The sequence below is a fragment of the Lycium barbarum genome, chromosome 3 (genome assembly GCF_019175385.1).
Source record: "Lycium barbarum isolate Lr01 chromosome 3, ASM1917538v2, whole genome shotgun sequence".
Classification (NCBI taxonomy): Eukaryota; Viridiplantae; Streptophyta; class Magnoliopsida; order Solanales; family Solanaceae; genus Lycium; species Lycium barbarum.
The window spans coordinates 5,335,344-5,351,229 of NC_083339.1; the positions used below are offsets into that span (position 1 = coordinate 5,335,344).

General features: G+C 35.5%; 2 protein-coding genes across 2 annotated transcripts; one reads left to right on the forward strand and one right to left on the reverse strand.

Annotated features, from left to right (window-relative positions):
* Nucleotides 1-531: 531 nt before the first annotated feature.
* On the reverse strand, nt 532-5,521 carry LOC132630012 (uncharacterized). Its single transcript, XM_060345499.1, has 3 exons — nt 5,338-5,521; nt 1,297-1,375; nt 532-756 (listed from the first exon to the last, which is right to left on the reverse strand). Exons 1-3 carry the CDS (start codon nt 5,487-5,489, stop codon nt 688-690), a joined length of 300 nt encoding a protein of 99 aa, XP_060201482.1. The 5' UTR covers nt 5,490-5,521; the 3' UTR covers nt 532-687.
* A 5,502-nt stretch (nt 5,522-11,023) lies between these two features.
* On the forward strand, nt 11,024-13,477 carry LOC132630013 (transcription initiation factor TFIID subunit 8). The gene is made up of 2 exons (XM_060345500.1): nt 11,024-11,174; nt 12,121-13,477. Exon 2 carries the CDS (start codon nt 12,131-12,133, stop codon nt 13,253-13,255), a length of 1,125 nt encoding a protein of 374 aa, XP_060201483.1. The 5' UTR covers nt 11,024-11,174; nt 12,121-12,130; the 3' UTR covers nt 13,256-13,477.
* The last annotated feature ends 2,409 nt before the right edge of the window (nt 13,478-15,886 follow it).

A 15,886-nucleotide genomic window follows, 5' to 3' on the forward strand; every position in this document is an offset into this window, starting at 1 on the left:
GAAAAAGTCAGTCGCAAACGTTTCCAATGAATTCAATTTTTTGTAATAGTGGCTTAAACCTAGCTTCTTTGTGTAATGTTTCCTGCAATTATTACCATGTGCGCTGTAAAATCATAGGTGAATTTAGAATCTTACACTTAGGTAAAAGGCTTGTTGTTTAAGAGGTTTCCGTGTTTAACAGGTGTGTCAAAAGGAATTTAGCCTCAAGCTTGAGAACAAACTATGTATGTACTCTGATTATGAAGAATAAGCAATGCTATCAGCTGCAAACTGAAGTACACTAGCACACTAGGGCAATTCTCAACTCACTTTGTTTCTGCAAATCTGCAGCTCTTGCATCCTCACTACCATTACTACTAAGAGAATACTCAAAATTTGTGACATGGACCGTTCGCCTCGTTTGTCATCTCAAGTTCAAGTAGAACCAAGGGCACAGTAGTCAGTATTATGAGCCTATAGAACAAATCCAGTTCAATTAAGGTCGTCTCAAGTTCAAATAGAAAGACTAGCACTTCATTAATTAGAGAAAACTAAGGGAAGCAACCATGCAGCATTTGCAATATCACCAAACATTTCGAGGTTAAAAATTGTTTGAATTCATAGTATCAACAGAAATTTCAAGATGCTATTTTTTCCTGTCTCAATATTTCAAAAGGAAACACCAGCATGATGATACATTGGAGAAACCTATGGAAAGTAAACAGGCCAATTGAAGTAGTACGAGTCTCGTGCATCTTTATCCATGTACTGGTTCCACTGCAACATATGAAACTAAAATGAGAAACAAAAAACCAGTAATTCCAACCTAGTTTGAAACTACACAAGCATTGGAACAAAAATCATCTGTTTATAAGACTAGCGCATAAGAAAGGACATCATCACATAAGAAACTTAAGAAGCATACAACAACAACAACAACAACAACCCAGTGAAATCCCACATCGTGGGGTCTGGGGAGGGTAGAGTGTACGCAGACCTTACTCCTACCAAGGTAGGACGGCTGTTTCCGAAAGACCCTCGGCTCAATAAAAGCATAAAAAGAAGTCAGATAAGGTTAAGAGAATCAAAGCGATATGAAATGAAATAATGCAAGCGACACAGATAACACAGGATAATCAAAGCACAGGAAATAACAGATAATAGCAGAAATCTGAGCAGAAGAAATTATATTGCGATAATGCGACTACTAATAAGAACGGAAAACGAGACTATCTACTAGCCTTCTACCCTAATTTGGGTCCTCCAAACCCTCCTATCTAAGGTCATGTCCTCGGAAAACTTAAGAAGCATAAGTACCTTAAATTCATAGTCCTGATTCTTCTTGAGGGCTTTCTTCCAGTGATGTTGCTCAAACATCATGGCTTTGTCATGCCAGCTGCACATAACAACAGATTCAACAAGTCAGACATGACGCAAAAAGGAAGTTCTTAGAAATCTCACTCATGCAGTAATATGGTTATCGTTGAGCTGTCACTTCACACTGTCTTTGCCAACATGGCACAATGTAATCACTTTGCTGGGGCACAGACTGCTGACAATTAGGCATAGTGGAGTACAACAAGGTCAACCTAAAGTTTCCAAGCAACACAACTCAGAAGCATAGTTCTAATGAGATCAAGAAGGAACAACTGAGCCCCCATCACAAATTACGAACATTATAAAAATACCATCAAGCTGGAAGCTTCCAAAAATGTTATTTAACAGAAATGATCAAGCGGCAGTTAAAATGCACAGATTATGCTTTAAGCAAATATCACTCTTGCCTTGTTCACGAGAGATATGCCTTTAAAATTGTTAGCATAAAGTGACAAAGAGATAAGCTAATGAAAAGATAACAATGACCCAAGAATTCTCTTCAGATATGACCAATAAAAGAAAGAATTATCTGTAAATATGAATTGAACAGAGAAGGGAGCCTGATGCTAATCCATAAAAAATAAAAATGTCACTTCACCTTCATTCTTGTTATTATGACAAAGCTAGATATTTAAAATTTCAAACACATCAATTTCACCCAATTCATTCTTCTTATTATGGGTATTTGCAGTACACATATTGTGTCTTACTTCTTATTCTAAAGCCAATATTTCCTAAAGTGTCCATTTTCAGCTTCTGTTTCATATCATGCTAGTTTCTTAGTTAACAAAATATCACCTGTAAATAAACCTTGTCCCTAATACTATGGGTACGCTCGTCTATCAGTATAGAAAACAAATATGGGCTCAATGCAATCCTTGGTGCAGAGAACTCCTCTTAATCTCCTTCCAATATTCTCACACTTGAAACCACTCTCATAAGTAGCCTTTAAGATATTTATATATTCTAGATGAATACATCTCTTTATTGAAGTACACCTTTGGTGTAGCTTTTGTTATAATATAATGTTAACTGTTTCAAAAAACAAAAAAATACTTCACAAATTTATTTTTCTTGGCACTGTAATATGAGCCCAATGAATATCCTGTGAATATCTTTTTTGTGAATCTTCATTTTTTCTTTATAACCGAGAATCTCCATAAATTTTTCTAACAAAATAAAAGCCTTTGTAGTAAATCTACTATGCATAAATTCGAGCTAGTTCTCTGTTACCCTTATGATGTCACTAAGTCTATGCTCTATTACTCTTATCCCTAAGTTTCACTCATATGGCCCTTAAAATGTAATATCAAAATAGTTAGTACAACGTTGAATTTCTTCCCTGTTCAAATATATTGGAAACAATCTACTCTTTCTCCACTTATTTATCATCTTTCTACTCCTCAATATATCCTTGGATACTTGGTTAGCCACACTACTTCGAATTCTCACTGGCACTTCCTATCTTTACGGATCCCATCTCAATAAACTTTTCTAGCCTTCATAAGCATCATGCATCTTAGTGCAGCTAATTTCACAAGCGAAGCTAAGGATTTTATCTACATAGATCTATGGAAATTTCTTACCTCATCCTCATTATTCGTGTTAAGCAATTGATCAAAATAGCTTCTACGTCTCTCCATCTCTAGTCAAAACTTATCAGGATCTCCTTTAATACACTTAACCTTGTTCACATTTGAACCCCCTTTTTCTTCTCTATCGTGCTAACTTATACATTTCTTTCTTCCTTTCCTGCCTCCCTAACTTTTGGTACAAGTCGTCTAACACTTTTTTTTTTTTTGGTTGATGACATGGGAACCCGCAGCCGCTACCCTTCGGCCTGGGGCTTTGTTAATCACCTTCTTAGCTCTATTTTTTTTTTTTGGGTGGATAACCGAAAAATTCCCAAAGGCCAATAATAAGTGCACCATTCGAAGCTCAATCGATAATGAACCCACCCCTCTATCCTTTTTCACTCAAATATAAGGCTTTTGTCTGTGGCAGGGTTCGAACCCGTTACAAGCATCTACCCACATATCACATATCGCCCTTACCACTAGACCAAAGCCATGGGGGCTTCATAACACTATTATTCTCTTTAAAGCCTTCTCCATCTTCTATTGTTAGTAGCTTTCTACACCACACTCTCTCTTGCTTTAATAGCTCGTTGCACCACCAACACCATAAGTAGATACCACTCCTCAACACTAGAAGGGGTCGTTTGGTTTGAAGGCAAGTTATGTTGGGCTTAGTTATCCTAACATTATTTCTTATTGATTGTTTGGTTCGTTGTATTAAACATAGCATGCATTACATAATCTCTAAATAGTACTGAATAGGGTGTATAAGTATAAGAATAGGACTAGTATTGTTAATGCCATGGTACTGAATAGGGTGTATAAGTAATATTGATATTAGTTGTCCTAGACTTAAATTTACAACCAACATTGCACTACAATCTTATACCAGCATTTTTCTACCTAATGCACCCTGCCAAATGACCCCTAAGCACGCTATATTGAACAAGAATTGAATCGAATAAAGATAACTCCTTTATCAAATTAACAGCAGACCTGGAATTAAAAAAGAGAATTATTGCAAAATGAATTGAAAGTGAATAACTAAACCCCACATAACTAATCTCTGCATTACTAATACCAACATAACTCTAACCAGCAACCAAACAACCCCTAACTTAATACTACCACTAAAAAACTACAAGCACACTGTATACAAGTATACAACAAGAAATTAGCCAAATAAAGATAACCCCTTTATCAAAATTGACACCAAATATGAAGAAAAAAAACACAATTGTTACAAAAGGAATTGAAAGTGAGTTTTGCAAGTTATACTTGAATTGATTGGAGAGATTCCACATGTAGGGAAAGATCCATGTATTATTTTATGTAGGGTGAAAAATGGAATAACTAAACCTCTATAACTAAACCCCGTATAACTAAACTCTACTGTACTAATACCAGCATAACTCTAACCAAGAATCAAACAACCCCTAAGCTAATACTACTCCTCAAAACTATAAGCACACTATATAAAACAACAATTGAGCCACATAAAGATAACCCCTTTATCAAATTAAAAACAAACAAAAAGAATTGAAAGTGAAACTATGCAGGTTTTACTTGTATTGAATGGAGAGATGAAATAACTACACCCCGCATAATTAAACCCTGCATAACTCTAACCAAAGACCCCCTAACTTAATACTACCACTAAAAAAACTACAAGCACACTGTATACAAGTATACAGCAGAAATTAGCCAAATAAAGATAGCCCCTTTATCAAAATTGACACCAAATATGAAGGAAAAAAACACAATCGTTACAAAAGGAATTGAAAGTGTGAATTAATTGAAGAGATTCCACATGTCGGGAGAGATCCACGTATTACTTTATGCGGGGTGAAAAATGGAATAACTAAGAGCCTGTTTGGATGGGCTTAAAATAAGCAGCTTGTAAGCTGGAAACAGCTTATAAGTCAAAAAAAAAAAAATTGGAGTAGGCTAACTTATTTTTTTTGGCTTACTGCTTTAGATAAGCTAAGCCAAACGGGTCCAATTATTTTTTTGGGCTTATTTTATGCACAAAATGACTTTAAGCTGGCCAGTCAAACACTCAAAAAAGCTGAAAACAACTTATAAGCAACTTATAAGCCAATCCAAACGGGCTCTAAATACATTAATAACTAAACCTCGTATAACTAAACTCTACTTTACTAATACCAGCATAACTGTAACCAAGAACCAAACAACCCCTAAGTTAATACTACTCCTTAAAACTATAAAGCACACTATATAAAACAAGAATTGAGCCACATAAAGATAACCCCTTTATCAAATTAAAAACAAATATGAAGGGAAAAAAAAACATTGTGCTCCAAAATGAATTGAAAGTGAACTATGCAGTAACAACAAATATTGTTGCAAAAAGAATTTAAAGTGAGTATTTGCAGGGTTATACTTGAATTGATTGGAGAGAGTCCACATGTAAGGATTAATCCATGTGAGTGCAGAGAAAGCAGCTGACCCGACCCATATGTTAACGAATCTTTCCGGGTCGGCATGTGGTACTCCCGGGTCGCCCCTATATGCATTTCCAAAGTACTTCTCCATTCTTTTTGGTTTATCCCATATCTTGTGTTCCATTGGAACACTATATATATATGTGTCTTCTCGTTTGCAGAAGTAGTCCTCATGAGTTTTTGAGTTCATATTTTTTCCCTTGAACTTCTAACTTTTCCAGAAACGTCCCGGTTTGCTACCCTTTTTTCTTTTATTAGCTTTTCCGCACGGTCTTCGATTTCCGCATTGGAGTCCAACTAAATTTGGATTCGCACCATGTAGGGCCTATTCGGTAATTCTTTGTGCGGATCGTCCTTCATATGAACTGTCTTTAATTTTTGCCTCTCAAATTGCTGGTCTTTATTTTTTGTCTCTGCTTCTCATTTAATGAAAATTTATGGGCCAAAGTACCCTTATTTGCTGGTCTATGAAACCAGATATCTGAGTTTGATCCCCCATAAGGGTAAAAAAAAAAAAATCACAAGGCAAGGTTTCATAGAAACTATGCCTATTCGGGCAAAGTTACATAGAAAATATGTCTTGTCCGACATAGTTTCGTAGAAATTAAGTTATTCGGCATAAGTTATGTAGTAACTAATTTGTTCAGCATAAGCATAGCAACTATGTCAATTCCGACAGAGTTACATAGAAATTAGGCATAATATATAAATAGACCTCAAACTTGGTCTCATTTTTTAAGTATACCCTCCAACTTTAGGCGTGCATAAGTAGACACCTCAACTTGTCTCCACTTTTTCAGTTGGACACTTTAACTTACAAAATGATTATTTAGACACCTCCAAAATTATGTGTCACGTCCAAATTTGTGTTTATGTGTTCAACTTTTTACAAGTTGAGGTGCCTACTTGTACATATACAAAGTTGGAGGGCATACTTAAAAAATGATGCCAAGTTTGAGGGTCTATTTATGTATTACGCCTAGAAACTATGCCTTGTCCAGCATAGTTCTATAGAAATTAAGTTATCCTACAGAACTATACCGGACAAGACATAGTTTTTTTGTAACTTTGCCCGAATAGGCATAATTTCTAAGAAACCTTGCCTTGCAAAATTGGGTCATAGATCCAAATTTATTTATTTATTATTATTATTTTTGGTTTCAGGCATATTTTCGGCCAATTTTTTATTATTTAAAGTGCTGAAGGGAAAAAATTAAAGACCAGCGATTTGAGGGTGAAAAATTAAAGACCACTCCAAGAAAGGAGCATTCACGCGAATTGGCCCCTGCTAGGAGAAAGAGCTCCGTATTAAGATTTTTTTCATACTCAAGATATCTTATTAAGGGAGGAGCGCCATATGCTGCACCATTAGTAGTAAATTTGCTACCCATGTTTTACTTCTTCTGATTGTTGTTGAATGTCAATTGGTCATATATATAACAAATGAAATGATTCAATATAAACCTTTACTATTTAAACAAAAGATAAGAATTCTAAAAAAATATTCTTGTAGTCAATTCTCAAATTCTTACATGTAAAGGAAATATATCTTAGAAGATTTGACATTTTTCAAAAATATTACAATGGGTTATAAAATCCGATATCTTCTGTTCCAAAAGAAGAATCGTACATGTGCTGTTAACTTTTGTAGTTCCACACTTTCCCCCTTGAACTTCTGAGTCTTTTAAAATGGCAAAGGTGCAAATATATACCTCAACTTTGCGATTTAGAGCAGATATACTTCCCGTTAAAAAAATAATGTATATATCCTTGCCGTTACAAAATAATGCAAATATACACTTTCCCTTACACAAGTATGCAGACATACCCTTTTCGCTAACGAGATTTTAAAAAAAAATCATTTTGCTTTATTTTTAATTCATGTGGCTTTAATAAATACTCTACCCATTTTTTTAGTAGACATATTTTTCTAACACCACATGGGAAAAAAAAATCTGGTGGGCCGGGCCTGGTTCTTTTAAAAAATAGGGATTACTACAGAGCATAACTAACATTACTACATATTTATATTTAGTAGCTATAGTTTAAAATAATTACATTCCATAGCTAATAATTATATGTTAAATACATCTTATAGCTATATATATATATATACAAAGTAAAATACCTCATTATCACATTATTCACTTCCAACCCAATCCTTCCATATCTCTCTCTCCCCTCTCCCCTCTCCCCTCTCCCCTCTCCCCCACCCCTGCTCTGTCGCCGACCGCCACGACTTTCTCCGGCAAACTTTTACGATCAGATCTGGTCAGATCTTGGCCGGATCTGACCGGATATACATGAATACAGTCATGAATACAGCGAGCTTTTACGATCAGATCCGATCAGATCTTGGTCGGATCTGACCGGATATACATCAAATCTTCACCGATTGGCCTCTCGTCCTTCTCCGGCGAACTTTTACAGGCAAATCTTAGCCAGATCTGACCGGATATAAATCAGATCTGATCCGATTGGCCTTCCGTCCTTCTCCGGCGAACTTTGACGGTCAGATCTAGTCCGACGGTGGCTTTTTCGGTCAAATTCCGGTACCAGATCTGAAAAATCACGTTTCTTTTTCAGTGTATTCATTAATTTTTTAGCATACAATTCATTGTATTCATTAATTTTTTTTCGTTGTATTTATTGTATATTTACCGTGTATACAATATTTTTCGCTTGTTTTTGTTAATTTTTTGGTGTATATATGTTGTATACAGTATTTTTCGCCCATATCTGTTGTATACATATCGGAAAATATGATGCATTTGTGTAATTATTGATGTATATGCATTCAGTTTTTTACTTGTTGTATTCATGAATAAAATAAGCCAATTTATGAATACAGATAATTATTTCATGAATACAGTGGGAAAAAAAATAATTTTAGTCATGAATACAGCGAAAACAAAAATTGAATACAGACGAAAAAAATGAATACAACAAACAAAAAAGTAGCTACGAGCTGTAAATAAGCAAAATGTTGCTATGCCAGTTTTTTAACCCTTAAAATGTAGTCATTTATGAAATTTTCCCTAAAAAATATATATATGTGGCTTTAAAAAATAAGTCTACTCATTTTTTTAAACGAACCAGACCCCATCCTCCCGAAAAAAAACTACCATGTGGCTTTAGAAAAATATGTCTACTCAAAAAAATGGATAGACTTTTTAAAGCCACGTGGTATCTTTTTAATTAAAAATAAACTAAATGATTTCTAAAAAAAAAAATCGTCAGCAAAAAGGATATATTTGCACCGTTTTGTAATGGCAGGGGTATATTTACACCACTTTTATAACGGGAGTATATCTGCTCTAAATCGCAAAGTTGAGGGGTATACTTGCACCTTTTCCCTAAAAAAAACTTGGTTACAAAAAATTGGTTTTCCACTTGATGTTGGGTATCGTATTAGGGTTCGACTAAATCTATATTCGCACCGAAAATCCCACACCAGGGTAAATGGTTCCTAATAAAAAAAATTGCATACCAAGGGCTTGGGCGGAAAAATCCCTTACTGGAATAAATGCTCCCTAATAAAGGAATTTTTTTTATCGAGGGCTCAAACCGAATATTCCTGATTAAGGTTGAGAAATTTTTTAACATTTGACCACATTTTTTGTTGGTGACTTTTCAAAAATATTACAGTTTGCTAGTTCCTCTATCCCAACTTATGTGGCAGTCTTTGCTTTTCTAAGACAACTTATGTGGCACTCTTTGCTTTTCTAGATTTAGATTATATAGTTGAGCAACATTTTATGACATTAAAAAATTGCAACTTATAGTGTTTTTCCTATAGTTTTTAAATATTTAAATTTTAAAATATTGAATTGATTTAATCTAATTTAACTTTAATTAAATTGGGACGGAAAGAGTACTAATGTTCTATTTATGACTATTGTTAAATGTTAACTAGTCATATATTAATTATTACATTAGAAGGGAAGGAATAGTGTACAGAACCGAAGGAACTTAATTTGGATATAATGATTTTTTTCCATCAATAGAAGATTATGCAAGTAAGAATAGTTACGAATCAACTACTTGAATTATATACAAAGTTCACACATTTATGGATGTCAAAACTTTCCTCTAATTACCGAAAGGAAAAAAAACTTTCCTCTAAAATTTATACTAGTTTTTTAATTGCTATTCTATTTAATGGTGTTTATAACTTTTTTTTCTTACATGACAACATAAAATCATTGAAGTATTGTATGATGAAGCAAATTGATAATAGAATTTTCACTTAGACTTTTATTTTGAAAAATGCATTTGCATATCAAATTGGCCATCACCTAAGTTATACTTAAACTCAAGCTTTAGTAATTAGACACCCATTTGAACATACTTTTTAAAAATGTTTTTCAAGAAAATTTTAAAGTTTTATTGCTTTATTTATCACATTCTATAAAGTCAATCCAGCTTATTTGAGATCGAGAAGTAATAATTATTGTTGTTGTTGTATCTTATGAAAACAAAGTGATGGTTAGACCAACTTTGTTGTATGGAGCAGAGTGCTGGCCAGTCAAGAACGCTCACGTCCAGAAGATGAATGTAGTAGAGATGAGGATGCTCAGATGGAGGTGTGGGCATATTAGGAGAGATATGATTAGGAGCTAGGTTACTGTGGACAAGGTAGGAGTGAACTCTATTGCAGATAAAATGCGAGAAGCGAGACTGAGATGGTTTGGCCATATGAAGAGGAGGTGTGAGGATGCGCGAGGTGTGAGAGGTTGGCTATGCCAGGAGTTGGGAGAGGTAGGCCGAAAAAGAACTGGGGGGAGGTGATTAGACAAGACATGGTACAACTTCAGCTTATTAAGGACATGACTCTAGATAGGAAAGTATGGAGGTCAAAGATTAGGGCAGTAATTAGTGAGTGATGTCGCATTGTCAGTGGGAGCAGTAGGGGCCAACCCATAAGCACGTATTTCTTAGTAGTAGTATTATTTTGTAATCACGTAGCTATCTACTCTTCGATGTATATCACTATATCTTGTGTTGTTGCTTTGTATCTTGCTGTTTTGCTATCATCTTCCTTTTAATATTTTATTTTTAATGTTTGTGTTGCTCACTCCTTTTCCTTTAATTTCCTTTCTTTTCATTTCGAGCCGAGTGTCTTTCAGAAACAGTCTTTCTGCCCCACAAAGATAGAGTTAAGGTCTGGGTACATTGTATTCTCCCCAGACCCCACTTATGGGATTACACTGGGTATGTTGTTATTGTTGTATTTAATGAAAACATTTCGAACTGCTTTCATTTGCTTCTACTGTAGCTGAAAGTCTATCGAAAACAGTCTCTCTACCTCGCAAAGTAGGGCTATTTAGGGGTAAGGTATGCCTATGCTCTAGCCTCTCTAGACCACATATGAGATTATATTGGATATACTGTTGTTGTGTGTATCTTGTGAAAACCACCTAAATAACATATGTACCTTTAATATTAAAATAAAATCTTTTGCACAGGGCATAGTTTGTATGAAGTTTTCAAATGCAAGATTCAATCAGAGAATAGGGCTCAATTGTACATTTTCTAAACTATATAGACTAATCTGCCATTATTAGACAATAAAACTTACCCCTTTTTCTATAAAAAAGGGTCTACTCATTCCTCCATTTTCCCGATCTAAACACTCCATTTTCTTGGTTTGTACCGTTAGGGTTTATCAAAAATTTCTTCATAAACCCTTGTTTTTTCTCTAAATTTCAAATCCATGTCAATTTACTAATCAAGAACTCAGTACCCAAGTTTCAATTTCACACAAAAATCAGCTGTAAGTATTTCACTTTTCGTCCCTTTACTTGTATATTGGGGCATTTGGTGTTGTACTTTTTGCTTGTTAATGCAGTCTAATACTTAAGGTTTTAGTAATTACAAAGTGGGGTACAAGAATCTTGAATTTTTGGTTCTTGGTTTCTCAGTAACATCACCAAGTTGTGATTTTTTTTTATTTGGGAAAAAGCTAGGAGTTGTACTTTGGGCAATTGGGGTTGTTCTTTTACTCCTTAATGCAGCTTGTATTTGGTTTTCTTGAAGAATTTGTTGGTTTTTTGGTTCTGGGTTTCTCAGTAACATAACAAAGTTGTGATTTTTTTTTCTTGGGAAAAGCTAGGAGTTGTACTTTGTGCAATTGGGGTTGTACTTTTACTCCTTAAATGCAGCCTAATACTTAAGGTTTTGTTAATTACCAAGTGGGGTACAAGAATCTTGAGCTGTATTTTGGGTTTTCTTGAAGAATTGGTTGAGTTTTTGGTTCTTGGGTTTCTCAGTAACATTTTGGGAACAGCTAGGAGTTGTACTTTGGGCAATTGGGGTTGTTCTTTTGCTACTTAATGCAGCCTAATACCTAAGGTTTTAGTAATTACCAAGTGGGGTACAAGAATCTTGAGTTGGGTATTTGGTTTTCTTGAAGAATTTGTCAATTTTTCGGTTCTGGGGTTCTAGGTAACTTCACAAAATTGTGATTTTTTTTTTTTTTGGGAAAAGCCAGGACTTGTACTTTGGGCATTTGGGGTTGTACTTTTACTCCTTAATGCAGCCGAAATACCTAGGGTCTGCATGAATTTCAATGTGGGTGTATGGATCTTGAACTGCATATTGAGTTTCTTGAAAATTCAGTGCAATTTTGAGCTGTGGAACTTTTGATAATGTCACCAAGTTGTGAACTTTGAGCTGAGTACTGAAGTTTTTGAGTAAAAGAAGCCCTAATTTTTTTTTAGGAATTTGAATATGACCGTTGGAGGTAATGCCGAGGATAAAAGGGAGAAAGAGAAAGAGAGTACTATTGTTGATAATACGAGGGAAGAAAGAGCTGGTTCGGATGATTTTGGGCGAGCAATATCGAGGACTGCGGTGGCACAAATATGTGAAAGTATTGGGTTTGAGATCTTTAATGAATCTGCTCTTGAATCGCTTGCAGACATTGCGATTAAGTATATACGTGACCTAGGCAAGACTGCTAGTAGTAGTGCTAATTTAGCTGGAAGAACACAGTGCAATGTGTTTGATATTATTCAAGGATTAGAGGATATGTGTGCCTCTACGGGTTTTCTTCGTGCATCTGAGGTGAACCGTTGTGGGTTAAATTCTGGTATTGTAAGCGAGATGGTTGAGTATGTGGAATCTGCTGAAGAGATTCCGTTTTCTCAATCTCTTCCGCATTTTCCGGTGGTAAAACATCCAAAGATGATACCTAGTTTTTCGCAAATTAATGAAACACCGGCGTTTAAACACGTACCTCCATGGTTGCCTGCATTTCCTGATCAGCATACTTATGTACGGACCCCCACGTGGAATGAGAGAGCATCTGATCCTCGAGCTGATAAAATCGAATTAGCAAGACAGCGAAGGAAAGCAGAAAGATCTTTATTAAATTTACAGCAGCGATTGTTGTGCAATGGTTCAGCAGGAGCATCAACTTCTATGCAGCAGCCAGATGATGTTGGTATAAGTAAAAGTGAAAATCCGTTCCTTGCAAAACCTTTTCAAGCTGGTGAGAAAGCTGTGGAACCCCCAGTGGCTCTTCCAGCTAAACTGCTTTCTAGTGAGGTGGCAGACAATAATAAAAATCATGTTTCTTTGCTGGAGACGTTTTCCCCTGCAATTGAGGCAATGAAGGATGGGTTTGATGGTTCGGAGAAGAAACTTCCGGACAAGAGGCCGGCTGTCTGTTTAGAGTTTAGACCGGGAAAGAAGGGCTTAGGTGATTCTTTGGATCTGAGGCTTTGGAAAAAGGGTTCGGGGAGAAACGCTTCGTTGTTCAGGCGGGATGATGAAAGAGATGACAAGAAGAGGAGAGCTGAGTTAATATTGAGGCAATCTAGGGAAAATCAGCAGGAGTTAACACAGTTGTAAATTAGTTGGTTAGCTTGATGGGGTACGTACTTCCGTTCCCTGTTCAAAACAGCAGCAATTGATTAGGTTTAGGTAAAAGTCAGTCATACTGTAATTCTTCTGTGGATGTCACAGAGTCTATTTGGATGTCGAGATGTAGTAGCGTAGAGCATTTTTTGAGGTTAGTCATTGTTCATTCTGAGAATCTTTTTCTTTTGCAAATGAAGTTTCTCCTTCTATATACTCCACCCCCCACCCCCCCACAGGAAGAAAATTAAGAAGAAAAACCACACATGCACACTTGCAAAGAAAAAGATACGGAGGAAAAAGAGTGATATTGATCATGCATCTATTTGCTTTTAGTAGATGTGAAATTTTAGTTACAGTCTTTAATGCAGAAGTTCGAAAGTGGGGTTGATGGATGAAGCTTGACAATTGATGAGAAATGTCAATCATATCTGTTGTTGTTTTCTCTTAACTAGGAAAAAGGACTAAATTGGCCCGTTTGACATTCTTTTTCTTCATTTCATACAAATTGGTAGTTATATTGTGAGTGTGGTAAGTGGTAACTCTGGGAACTAATAGTAGACTCAAGCTATATTCAAGTACTTGCAATGCCCTGTCTACAATATGGCTTGTGTACCGCCAGGAGCCATATTTAAATAAGGGTCTTTTTGGCTTTGGATTTCATTTTAGCTTCACTTTTGTTGTAAAGCTCAAAAATGACTCATTTTCTGGTCAAATCTTGGCTGCAACGGTCATATTACTGTAATTACCACCCTTATGCTTTCAGCTGATATTTCTAAACATTCTTAGTAGAAGATGTAAGTAGAAAATGTGAGTGCAATTGGCAGTGCTGCTTGTTTTGTAGTGCCCTCCATCTTCCACTTACAATGACTACTAATTTTTCTCCTTGTGTACACTGTGATCGCAGTTCTATACTGATTCAGTGATTCTTAGTTCCTTTGATGATTTGTCACCACTTACCACTGATCTAACATCAGCCATTTGATTGACATCATCATGATAAGTAACAATCTGCTGGGTGCTTACATTCCTTGGGTCGGAATAAGCTTGACCAAATAATTAAAAAGGTTTGATGATTTGATTGTTTAAACAGAGACAGGAATTTTGGGGATCTGTTATAAGTATAATGATCTATTGCGGAAATTGTTTCATTTGTTGCTGAAGGAATGGCGGTAGTGTTGTTTGTTTGAATTCTGTGAAAAGGCTGCTCTTACGAATGTATGGTCGCTGCCATTTAGTAGTCGTGAGAGAGAACATGTGTTTTTTTTTTTTTTTTCAAGCTCTTGTTGTCAACTTGTTATCAATTTCTTGCTGTTTTATGACTGGACTCGCAGTTTATTGGGGTTCTCTTGAAACCTTGTGGTGTTGTAACTTGTTTCATTCACGGGTAAGTTATATATGCTCAATGTGGTTTTTCTTTATTGTTTCATAAGACAGAAAGCTAAACTCTTATTGCTCCAAGTAGGAGAGGGGTACCTTTATTGTTTCATAAGACAGAAAGCTAAACTCTTATTGCTCCAAGTAGGAGAGGGGTACCTTTATTGTTTCATAAGACAGAAAGCTAAACTCTTATTGCTCCAAGTAGGAGAGGGGTACCTTTTGTTACTTATTTGCTGTTCCAATTGAGCAATTCTCTTTTTGTATAGGCTGCATTCACTATATGTCTTGATCTCCTGTGTGCTCTCAGTTACTTCTGCTGTTGATTTTGTATTAGAAGAATTTGGAGGTTTTTTTGATGTATTATTCCCTTTAATAGATTTCTTTTTAGTTATACCATCACGCTAGAAGATTTTATATAATAAATTCTTCCTAACTGTATACTCTAGTGAATTGCATTCATTGTCTGCTTGTATAATCTTGCATTGTTATCCAACTATTGTTATGGACTTTTGAGTGGAAGTTCTCAGTTATTTATGAAACTCAAGGCAGCTAGCTACTCTCATTTATTTTATCCATGCAAACAATTGGGGTCTTTTCCACATAATAGCGTCAACCAAAGACTGGAGGAGCGTCTTAGCAGACACGAGAGAGAAATTCCTGGTAACTTTCTCTAAAATTATTTGGCAAACTCCAAAACTTTTGAGAGGATGTTGGTTTGACCAACGAACTACGTTGGATAATAGAGCTTCTTAACTTGATTTGAAGCAACATTTTTTGGATGGTTACGTTCAGTTCGCTTGCAAATTTGTTGGACTTGGCCAAATGTGATAGGCAAGAAGTACCAATGTTATCACACAATGAAATCAATTGCGCATAAAGTGAATGGTAGGGAACTGAATTAACTTGTGATTTTATATGCATGGTTAAGCTATTTGTCCATTACAATAGTATAGTGACTTTGATGCAACAAACTGAAAGTTGGATCACCATGCATAAAATTACCCCTTGAAAGTTGTATGATGCAGTAACGCGTGTTTTTCTCTCATCAAAATTAGTCTTTTGGAGTTCAAGGATTTCACCATGGATGCGGATAATAGACCATGCTGGTCATACACAAAATTTTCAGTTTATATGATTTGCTTCACTCAACCAAAATATGGCACAAAATTGAAATTATGAAGAACGGATTTCATATCCTGCATTAGAGATGCCTAAACAGAAATTTCATAGCTGCATTTCTAAATA